Below are 12388 nucleotides of genomic sequence, written 5' to 3'. Positions count from 1 at the left end.
AGTCAAAAGTTTGAACACACCTACTCATTCAAGGGTGTGCAAAGCTGTGATCAAGGCAAAGGGTGGCTATTTGAAGAATCTCAAATATAAAATATATTTTGATTTGTTTTTGGGTTACTACGTGATTCCATGTCATAGTTTTGATGTCTTCACTATTATTCTACAATGTGGAAAATAGTAAAAAATAAATAGTAAAAAATGAGTGGATTCAGGTATTTGAGCCACACAAGCTGCTGACAGGTGTATAAACTCGAGCACACAGCCATGCAATCTCCATAGACAAACATTGGCAGTAGAATGGCCTTCCTGAAGAGCTCAGACTTTCAACGTGGCACCGTCATAGGAAGCCACCTTTCCAACAAGTCAGTTCGTCAAATTTCTGCCCTGCTAGAGCTTCCCCGGTCAACTGTAAGTGATGTTATTGTGAAGTGGAAACATCTAGGAGCAACAATGGCTCAGCCGTGAAGTGGTAGGCCACACAAGCTCATAGAACGGGACCGCCGAGTGCTGAAGCGCGTTGCACGTAAAAATAGTCTCTCCTCGGTTGCAACACTCACTACCGAGTTCCAAACTGCCTCTGGAAGCAATGTCAGCACAATAACTGTTCGTTGGGACTTTCGTGAAATGGGTTTCCATGGCCGAGCAGCCGCACACAAGCCTAAGATTACCATGCGCAATGCCAACCGTCGGCTGGAGTGGTATAAAGCTCGCCACCATTGGACTCTGGAGCAGTTGAAATGCGTTCTCTGCAGTGATTAATCACGCTTCACCATCTGGACTAATCTGGGTTTGGCGGATGCCAGGATAACGCTATCTGCCCCAATGCCAACTGTAAAGTTTGGTGGAGGAGGAATAATGGTCTGCGGCTGTTTGTCATGATTCGGGCTAGGCCCCTTAGTTCCAGTGAAGGGAAATCTTAACGCTAGAGCATACAATGACGTTCTAGATTATTCTGTGCTTCCAACTTTGTGGCAACAGTTTGGGGAAGGCCCTTTCCTGTTTCAGCATGACAGTGCCCCCTTGCACAAAGCAAGGTTCATACAGAAATGGTTTGTCGAGATCGGCGTGGAAGAACTTGACTGGTCTGCACAGAGCCCTGACCTCAACCCCATCGTATACCTTTGGGATGAATTGGAACGCCGACTGCGAGCCAGGCCTAAAACCCCCAACATCAGTGCCCGACCTCACTAATGCTCTTGTGGCTGAATGGAAGCAAGACCCCGCAGCAATGTTCCAACATCTAGTGGAAAGACTTCCCAGAAGAGTGGAGGCTGTTATAGCAGCAAAGGGGGGACCAACTCCATATTAATGCCCATGATTTTGGAATGAGATGTTCGACAAGCAGGTGTCCACATACTTTTGGTCATGTAGTGTAACATCAAAGTCTTTCTACCAACTGATGGTAATATGTGAGTACACTAAATGCAGTAAACCCACGGACAGGCGCAGAGTCTCAGACCATTTGATTACACACACACATTGCACAATTCTAAGTTTTTTCCAGTGGCTAGCATGGACAATAACATGCCCAGAATACGTCTAAACCACTTTTGACGGCCACACAGAATGGCATGGCATCCCCTCCTCTGACTGTCCTCCACCCTGATAATACCAGCTTTATCACCAATTTCAAGATAATACCAGTACAATATCCCTGCATAGGATAGCTAGAGTGGGTAGTGCCACCCTACTCCTCAGAAGGATCAGTCCGAGTCAGAGAGAAAGAGGGCGAGAGATAGACGTTCTACAGTAAAGCTCTCTGGTCCTCCCTCCCTCTCTCTGCTTCTCTTTCATCTCTCTCCCCCCCCCCCCCGCCCCGCCTGTGACCTACTTGGAGGGATTGGGTTCTGTACTGCGGCGTTTTGCTCTACACTGGATCCTGTGCCACCTTCGCCACCACTGCCATCCACTGCTAATGTACTCCACCACTACTCCTCTCACATTTACATTACATTTTAGTCATTTAGCAGACGCTCTTATCCAGAGCGACTTACAGTTAGTGAATACATATTTTTTTATACTGGCCCCCTGTGGGAATCGAACCCACAACCCTGGCGTTGCAAACGCCATGCTCTATCAACTGAGCTACATCCCTGCCGGCCATTCCCTCCCCTACCCTGTGCGCCGCCCATGAGTCTCCCTGGTCGCGGCCGGCTGCGACAGAGCCTGGATTCGAACCAGGATCTCTAGTGGCACAGTTAGAACACTGCGCCACTCAGGAGTAACCCACTCTCCCTACTACACATACTGTACCTCAACCCTGCAGCTCAGCCCAAGGCAATGGCCCTGTTCAGTTTGAGTATGGCGAGGCGCAGAATCGCTGGTCTTGATCACATAATGAGAAGTTCTTTGGGATGCACATTGATTTGTAGATCCAGGATTCCCTGCAATCCGACGTTTGTAGTTGCACTCACACTGTGTAGCTCAGTTGGTAGAGCACAGCGCTTGCAATGCGAGGGTTGTGATTTTGATTCCTGTGGGGCACCAGTACAAAAGAAAGTTATGAAAATGTATGCACTCACTACTGTAAGTTGCTCTGGATAAGAGCGTCTGCTAAATGACTAAAATGTAAACCTGCAAAATGGAGGACAGACAGACACCTTAAACCTGCAACAGAGGACAGACAGACACCTTCACCCTGCAATGGAAGAAAGAGAGAGAGGGTTGGGATGAAAAGCGGAGGGTGAATGTAACGCAAAGGATTTCAGACTCCATCCTTGGGCTGGTTGGCACTGTGAAGTGACAGCCTATGGGAAGAGTAATTAATTAAAATAGATTCATTAATATTGATTGATACTGATTCATATTTGGCCATGATAGTCATTGTGGCCATGTTCGAAAAGTCGCTCAAACTGAAAACCTTACATATGATACTGCAGAGTTACCATTGATTGGTTTGGTTAGCATAACACTTCCTAGCTCAGTTCATTGGTGCATTGGAAGATTTAATGTGAACAATACTAAAGGGTGCAATGCCCCTGTTTTATAAATGACTTATGAAAGAGTTAAAACAATCCCAAATATAATGAGAGTGTTTGACTGCGGAGCTTCCACAGTCACTTTGGGCGCCCCCGCCGCTCAAGGCATTGGAATGCAAGCGTGAGCGCGGGCGAGCAGGGGGGCGAGCAGGCAGGGAGTGAGCGGGCGGCGAGAGGGGCGCTTCTGGCTTGGCTGGCGGACCTTCTGAGTGGAATCCCTTTGGGGGGTGCGAGCTCCCTCTTGCTGGCAGCCCCGAAACAAGCTGGGGGGGGGGGGGGGGGGGGGGGGAGGGAAGGAAAGAAATAAAAGAGAGTTGGGCACAGCGGAGGAACTGGCATCGCTTCACTGGGTGTGACGGATCCAACCGCTGCTCTGGAGACAGAAAGGAGGAGAGGAGCTGTCCACAGAGTCACGGGAGGGGGAAGAGAGACAGAGACAGGGGTCCAGTCCAGTGTGTGTGTGTGCGTGTGAGTGAGTGTGTAAGACAGAGGGAGAGAGGGACTGACAGCTGGGACTGCTTGATTGATGCGTATGTCAGTATTACCGGGTCCCTCCTGTGTGTGAGTCCCACCTTTGTTTCTAGCTTCACACCTGATTCCTCTCTTGTGTGTGTGTGCATGCAGCCGTGTGTGTGTGTCTGTGCATTCTTTCTGTTTTTCTTCTGCACACTTGATTCAGTGTGTGTGTGTGTGTGTGTGTGTGTGTTTCATAAACCTGATTTATTTCTTTATTTTCCATGGATATGAGCCTCAGCTTGTTTATTGCTTTGTGTCTGCTAATGTGGATGTGAGTCTTGTTGCACCAGCTGAGTGTGTGTATGTGTGTATATGTGTGTATATGTGTGTGTATGTGTGTGTATGTGTGTGTGTAACAGCTGACCCTGAGCAGGCCCCACTTTCCGAATGCCTCCAGGCGGCTTGTTGAAGCTTTGGGGTCCTGGCAGCTGCAGGCAGCCAGAGAGGTGCCCCCCACAGTGCCTGTGTGCTTTTGGCAACATCCTACTTGAAACAGAAACAGTTGCTGTGCTCCCACGCTGCCTCTAGCAATAACATGTATCTCAAGTGGATTCGCGCGCGCGCGTGTGACTGTGCGCTCCTCTTCACACAGAGGCTACATTCTATCAGGCAACGTTAATGGGCAGACTTCCAAACACTAGCGGTGCTGAGCATCTCAAATTGAATATATTACATGTGATGCTGGGTGAATATCTTCAAGCGCACTCCGTAAGATTTCTACATTCAGCTAGACCATTATATCTATGTAATAGCTGTTTGTGTCAATCAATTGATTTCATAGGAGAAAAGGAACACATTTTAGAAAATCATTTCTATAGTTTGAAGTATAAGCGGGGCATGCAAAATACCTTACAAGATAATGATAATGATAACACATAAATAAATGATCAATCAGACTCCTCACAGTAGGATAGATGAAAAGATGTGTTCCGCGATAATATTCTATTCAATACAGACCTATTGAATGGAAATGTAAGGGTTCATGTGTGACTATGATGTGTTATACTCTGTTATGGCCTAGGCTGCATTCCTTTTGTCACACCGTAGAAAAACATTTTGCAACGGGAAAATACATTGCACCTCCCCATTTCAGAACATTTTCTTCCGTTTCATGCCAAATGAACACAACAGCCTGGTTTGTCCACAGGTTTGACAGGACACACTGAGGTGGTGAGGGTGGTCTTCTCCCCCGAGGACATCAGCCTGGAGGAGCTACTGAAGGTGTTCTGGGAGAGCCACGACCCCACTCAAGGTAGCACCTTACACACACACCCACACGGATGCACATACAGACAGACACACACACACACAGATGCATATACAGACACACACACATCCCGGGGGGCGCAGGGTGTATTAGAGCAGAAGGAAGCATGGGTGTGTGTGTGTGTTTGTGTGTGCCTGCGTGCGTGTGTGTGTGTGTGCGCGCGTGTGGTGGCAATGGGGGTTGGGTGGGTCTCAGGAGGGTAAGTCAACGACAGACTGTGTTAATGTGTCTGGGAGCCAATCATCCATGAGACCAGTGGCGATTGTAGCATGTAAATCTTGGTGGGGCAAACAAATAAATATGTGGGATGCAACCCAGCAAAGCCACTACACAACACAGCACTAAACAATACATTAATTGCACTATAACGGTGACAAACGGTGCCCACAAACTGCTCTCAAAGAAAGAGAAAGAGGCCGGATTTACAATTCCGAGTTGGATGACCGTTCAAAACGTGTTTTCCCAGTCTGAGTTCGTTTATTCCCGACTTCCCAGTTGCAATGCTTGCAGTTAGCCACTGTCACCGATTCCTTCCAAACCACTCACTGTTGAATTTGCGATTTCCAACTTGTTGTGTAATGTTTATGTCCAATGGCCGATGAGCACCGATATGTTTTATCTATAATTTCTCTTCATTATTTCTCTTCATATGACAAGGATTAAAAAGGATTTGCCAGTAGATTGTTGACTTGATTCATGATGATGACTGCTAGCTAAGATTTTGAAAGTAAGATGTTGACATGATCAGTCCAATCAAAGCTACTGTACATATAACGTGATTTGATGTCATTTTATCTGTGGCCAATGACCTTGAGGCTTCTTGGATGTGCACTTCTAATGTAACTCTATGGCAGGACACAAAGGGCTTGAATTTTCGATGTCTACCCTTACTAAGGACTTAGACTTGGTCGTGACGTAGTGTCCCCATGAGTGACGGAACACTGAGCCAATCACGGCGCAACGCTCCTATTTTCTGCTGGCTTGCCCCACCACAACAGAAAGCACTGAGCTGGACTAAAACACCTGCATTTTGGAGCTGCCTTACTCAAGAAAACAAAAAAGAGACCATGTTTGTATGCGGCTTTATTAACTCAAAGATATATATTTTTTTACAATGTTTGCAAACTGATATGTGACACGTATTAATGCCAAAATAACATGCAAAACAGGCATTTTCTGCCACACCTGCCCTGCATGAGACGGAGGGCCGGGGCAGTTTGTGTTCGTTCCTCAAACCTTCCATGACTTCCACCAAATAATATAATAATACAAATATATAATAATATATGGTTGTGTATGGTCAGGTTCATTCGTACGTCAGAGTTGAGCATCAGGACAGAAGGGTTGTGGACATACTGTAGGACAGAAGGTAGCCTAGCGGTTAATAGCGTTGGGCCAGTAACCAAAATATTGCTGGTTTGAATCCCCGACCCGATTAGGTGAAAAATCTGTCAATGTGCCTTTGAGCAAGGCACTTAACACTAATTACTCCTGTAAGTCGCTCTGGATAAGCGCGTCTGCTAAATAACTAAAATGTACGACTTGGTTTGATTCCTCCTACCTACCCAACAAAAGTGGAGTGGCTAGCAACGCTTTTCACCATTCTGAATTCACCTTGTAAATGACCCCCCGCACCTTCTTTTACAGTCTTTCCCGCTCTTTCTCTCCCTCCTTTTCTCTGTTCTTGGGAGAAGGTGATGTAACAGCATTAGCACGAGGCACTCTGCTCAGTCACCCAGAAGAGAGATGGGGAGAGAGTTCCATCAAAGATTCACGAGGCCTGACCTCCAGCCGTCAACAGCGTCAACTCCTGCCGTGTCTCCTACGTTACCTCAACCGCGTTTCCACTCGCATGTGTCCAGCCATTCATGTTACCTTTCACCCATGTCAACTCCGTTTCCTTAACCAAGTTACCTGTCACCTACGGTCATTTTTTTGGTCATTCGCGTTACCTCTCGCCGGGGTGTCACCTCCGTTACATCAACCATGATTATTTTACCCTATGTCACCTCCGTAACCTCAATAGTAAATTCTCCCGTGCGCTACTCCCTTTGGGCCAATGCATGGACACAGTAGACAACCAACCGCTATTTATACATTAACCCTGACTCACTCTCTCTCTTGGCTCATAATATATTTATTAGTTTGCCGCTTTTGTGTCATATGTGCACTGCCATTTTGTAGATGTTTGGCTTGTACCGTATGTACATCCCTTACATATACAGTAGCATTGCATTCCATTACGAAAGCACGGATGGCGCTACCTTTATTCAGGGTTTTTTTCTCCAGCGTTTGTCATTTGTGTGACTTAAAAATGTATACCTCCTCCTTTTGACTTTCAGTTCACGTGCGGAAGAATTTGTCTGATTTGACAAATGTGGCATGGAGTGGTGGAAACAACCCTGTAGGCAGTTCCTCCACGCCTGCTTAACCCCCAATTTATTCCATCCACCTATGAGTCTGTTAAAACTGAGGGAAGAAATGAAGAATATTCCCTCTCATTTCAGTGCACTGATTCTCACTCACACATGCATACATACACATACGCCTTCAGAAAGTATTCATACCTCGACTTATTTCACATTTTGTTGTGTTACGCCTGAATTCAAAATGGATTAAACATATATGTTTTCTCCCCAATCTACACACAATACCCCATAATCAAAATGTGAAAATATGTTTTTAGAAATGTTAACAAATGGATTGAAATTGAAATAAAGAAATATCTCAACCCCCTGAGTCAATACTTTGTAGAAGCACCTTTGGCAGCGATTACAGCTTTGAGTCTTTCTGGGTAAGTCTCTAAGAGCGTTCCACACTGGATTGTGTAACATTTTCCCATTATTCTTTAAAAAATGCATCAAGCTCTGTCAAATTGGTTGTTGATCATTGCTAGACAACCATTTCCAGGTCTTGCCATAGATTTTCAAGTAGATTTAAGTCATAACTGTAACTTGGCAACTCAGGAACATTCACTGTCTTCTTGGTAAGCAACTCCAGTGTAGATTTGGCCTTGTGTTTTAGGTTATTGTCCTGCTGAAAGGTGAATTCATCTCCCTGTGTCTGGTGGAAAGCAAACTGAACCAGGTTTTCCTTTAGGATTTTGTCTGAGCTTAGCTCCATTCTGTTTATTTTTTATCCTGAAAAACTCCCCAGTCCTTAACCATTACAAGCATACCCATAACATGATGCAGCCGCCACTCTGCTTGAAAATATGGAGAGTGGTACTCAGTAATGTGTTGTATTGGATTTGCCCCAAACATATCACTTTGTATTCAGGACAAAAAGTTAATTGCTGTAATTGTATTACTTTAGTGCCTTGTTGTAAACAGGGTGCTTGTTTTGGAATATTTTCATTCTGTACAGGCTTCCTTCTTTTTACTCTGTCAATTAGGTTATTATTGTGGAGTAACTGCAATGTTGTTGATCCTTCCTCAGTTTTCTCCTATAACAGCCATTAAACTCTGTAACTGTTTTAAAGACACCATTGACCTCATAGTGAAATCCCTGAGTGGTTTCCTTCCTCTCTGGCAACTGAGTTAGGATGGACGCCTGTATCTTTGTAGTGACTGGGTGTATTGATACACCATCCAAAGTGTAATTTAATAACTTCACCATGTTCAAAGGGATATTCAATGTCTGTTTTTAGAATTTTTACCCATCTACCAATAGGTACCCTTCTTCGCGAGGCATTGGAAAACCTCCCTGGTCTTTGTGGTTGAATCTGTGTTTGAAATTCACTGCTCGACTGAGGGACTTTACAGATAATTGTATGTGTGGGGTACAGAGATGAGGTAGTCATTCAAAAATCAAGTTAAACACTATTATTGCACACAGAGTGAGTCTATGCAAACGTATAATGTGACTTGTTAAGCACATTTTTACTCCTGAACTTATTTAGGCTTGCAATACCAAAGGGGTTGAATACTTATTGACTGAAGACATTTCAGCTTTTCATTTGTAATTAATGTGAAGGGAAAAAAATTTGATAAACATTCCACTTTGACATTATGGGGTAGTGTCTGTAAGACAGTGACAGAACATCTCCATTGAATTCATTTTAAATTCAGGCTGTAACACAATTAAATGTGGAAAGTCAAGGGGTGTGAATACTTTCTGAAACCACTGTACGTACGCATGCACACGCACAGTTCTTCCCATTGTGTGTATTTGTGCGTGCATGGTTGTGTGAGATCTCTGCCTTTTTGCCTTGCCTCAGTTCAGAAGGGTTTAGTCCCGACAACGTGATGTCGAACTGCATAGCCTCCACCAATCATGGCTAGGATAGCAACATTCGCAGCCAACCAGATACTCCCAGCAGCCTCCTCTTTGTGCCCTGTTTCCATATTCAGTAACACACTTAATCTGGTGGGTTCTTTTGGATGTTGCATAAAGACTTACGTGCATACCCTCAACACAAATTAGAAGTTTGTTCTTTCTGTCTACTCACCAACACCCTCCATTCTCTCTCTTTCTTTCTCTCTCTCTCTATATATCTCTCTCTCTCTCTTACACACACACACACACACACACAAACACACACACACACTCACTCTACACACATACACACACTGCTGTGTCGTAAAATGATCAAACCCTGAATGTGACATCTGCATAAGGAAATACTCAAATGTAACGTTTGTTCCTGTGTGGATTCGAAAAACAGGAACTGATGACTACTGTACTGTTAGAGAGCTTTGTAGATACTCTTGGGCGCATATACGCAGGTACATCATCACACAAAATACATGTACGCACTCTCAAAAAGCATTCACACACATGTACTCTCATAACACACACACACACAGAAACACACACACATACAGAGCACACACACACACGAAGAGACACATACACACACACACACACACACACACGAAGAGACACATACACACACACACGTACAGAGAACACACACATACGCTTGGCTGCTTCAGCAGTTCGTTACTTCCTTGTTAAAAGAGGGACCCAACCCCCTGTTCTCTCAGCAGACCCCGGGGCTCTCAATCTGTCTGGAGGATAAGAGCATCTTATCTCCCCCTTCCTTACCCATTCACCCCTCTCCACCTCCCATCCCTCCATCCCCTTCTCCTCCTCATCCCCTAACACCCCAGAGCTGATGCTTTACTCTCCTCTCCTCTCCTCTTCCCTCCTCTCATTTCCTCTCCTTTCCTCTCTCCTTCTCTCCTCTCCTCCTCACCTCCTCCCCATCTCCTCTCGTCCCGTCAGCACATCCGCAGAGCAGAGCAGCGCTATGAGTCGACCGCTCCCCCGAGGCCGTCCCACTCCCCTTTTATCTCTTAGTCACTCTCTCCTCTCCTCATCCTCTCTCTCTTCCCCCATCATCAACCCCCACTCTTCATCTTAACATGGGTTTCCCCCCCCCCTCTTTGTCTCCTCTTCTCAGTTTTTTATCTTCCTCCTCTTTCTCGTTCTTTCGTCTATTTTTTGAAGACATGCAGTATTTATGTGTCTGGCTGCCGATGCTGCTGTGTCAGTGAGCAAGGCAACAAAATGGCCGACGCAACCGTTTTCTTCAGATGATAGCGATGCACTCGCTGTGTGACTGTTGAAGTGATAGACCTGGGCCACGTTCAGTGGGCTCCATGTGTGAAACGTTACAGATAGAAATGGCATGAATAGAGCTGACGTGATTCCTTATTCTACATGTCAGAGAGGCATGTTTGTTCTACATAATGTATCTGAATGTGCCACAATGTTGTGTCCTGCTCAATGCGGGCCTGTTTATGCTTGTACAGACCAAGGAAAGACCTAGCTCTTGTATTTGCATTGATGTATTTTCCATATTTCTTTTCACTAGGTTCCATTTGTTTCTTTTTTTGTTCTGTGAGTTAGCTTATGCATGGACATACACAGAGGTAAGAGATTGGTGTTGCAGTATATGGTATAGGGCATATAAGTATGTGAATACCTCCCTCTATCTCCCACACACATGCTGAAGACGGCAAACAACGTACTCTTCATGGATGTGAATGTCGAGATGATTCCACGTGAATCAAATCGCCAAATGCATCAACTAACTGCGGGCCCCTTTTTATTTGATACCTTTCTACCTCCCCCTATAAACCAGTGACGACATAACAAATTAATCTGCTACCATCCTTCCCATTTTACCTCCCCTCCTCCCCAGCTGGAAAAGACACGCGTCCCTAATGACACGCATCTCCCCCCATCATATTTTAGGGGAACCCCCTATCTAAAGCGAGAAGCCCTCTAGGGAGGTGACCTTTAACCCCTGCCCCCCCTCCCACACCCCTCTGTCATGCTGAAAGTGGCCTCCTCCCCCTCTGATTACCACGTGTCACTTCATTACTGACGACGGGTTGGGTGACAGGTCGAATTTATGGAGATTGTCTGGCATTACGTGTGTGTGTGTGTATGGTGGTGGTAGTAGTGGTAGTAGGTGAGGCTTCCCGGAATGGCGTTCATTTCTCATTGAGGAGATGAATTAGCATGTGATGAGACACAACAAATAATCAACAGACATGTACCCGGTGAACCCCCCCCCCCAAATACAAATACACCAATATGTGGTGATAGGAGGTGAGGGTTTTGTAAACACACAGACTAGACTGATGCTTGAAGACCCCAAGTGGTGTGCTGTGCATTGATATAAGGGCCATATTAGCAGTAGCGAATGTGGTTGTACAGATAGTAAAAGCACCAAGCTTTATGTTGTTAGTAGTGGTGAATGTGGTGTAGATGCAGTCTGCCTTAGTGTAAAGCAGTAACAGTATGGTTTTATTTAGAGCTCACACACACACACACACACACACACACACTCACAGGGTCGTGTTATTATAGCGGGAAGACTTGGACTAGACAGTGAGGAAATCAAATCAAATTGTATTTGTCAGAAGCGCCGATTACAACAAGTGTAACGTTTACCGTGAAATGCTTACTTACGAGCCAGTTCCCAACAATGCAGTTAAAAAGTTAGAACATTAACAAATAGATCCAAATAAAATAGTAACACAATAAAATAGCACAATAACCTAACAATAACGAGGCTATATACAAAGAGTACCTGCAGACAAACAGAGCATCTTCCCCTGTCTCTCTCCATGATCCTCAGCGTGTTTGTGCATGTCGGTCTGCCAACCCTCTGCTGAGCAGCTCTGTTCTAGTCTAGCAAGGTTAGCTGGAGGGTTAGCTATGCCCTCTTCCTCACTGATTCCCCACTCCTAACCTCTACCCTCTCACCCAGCCAGAGAGAGAGAGTGCGTGGTGGAGTGGGTGGAACGTGCGACTTTGTGTGTGTGTGTGTGTGTGATTGCCATCCTGCTTGTGCACATTTACACGCACTTTTCATTGCGTATGGGTCCTGAGGGTTCTTTCTTACATTTCCCTCTCCTGTGCGTCAGCAACGGGTTACATAAGACAGGGGCAAAAATAGCAGCAGTGAGTGGAGCGGTTGGTCTCTGGGTTGGCACGCACACAACTCAAGCAGTCCCGCGGGCCACAGCGCTACCTGGGTACTTTAGTAGCACTGCGGCTCTCCTCTGTAGTACTATTGTGCTCCTTAGAATAGAATACAATTTGAATACTAGCTATGAACGAAGGAGTTTGGCTTGTGTTTTAGGGTGTTTTTTTCCTCCAAAATAGA

General features: G+C 45.4%; 1 protein-coding gene across 2 annotated transcripts in view; it reads left to right on the top strand.

Annotated features, from left to right (window-relative positions):
• Positions 1-12388, top strand: part of msrab (methionine sulfoxide reductase Ab) — a 46527-nt gene that overhangs the window by 7252 nt on the left and 26887 nt on the right. For both annotated transcript variants that reach the window (XM_084144370.1, XM_084144369.1), the window contains exon 4: positions 4642-4746. In XM_084144370.1, the coding sequence (XP_084000496.1) occupies positions 4642-4746 (105 nt within the window). The remainder of the gene's footprint in view (positions 1-4641; positions 4747-12388) is intronic.

This window comes from Coregonus lavaretus (assembly GCF_964263955.1).
Source record: "Coregonus lavaretus genome assembly, chromosome: 27".
Taxonomy (NCBI): domain Eukaryota; kingdom Metazoa; phylum Chordata; class Actinopteri; order Salmoniformes; family Salmonidae; genus Coregonus; species Coregonus lavaretus.
The sequence above is the reverse complement of the archived record's forward strand: the minus strand, read 5'-3'. Positions and strand labels throughout refer to the sequence as shown.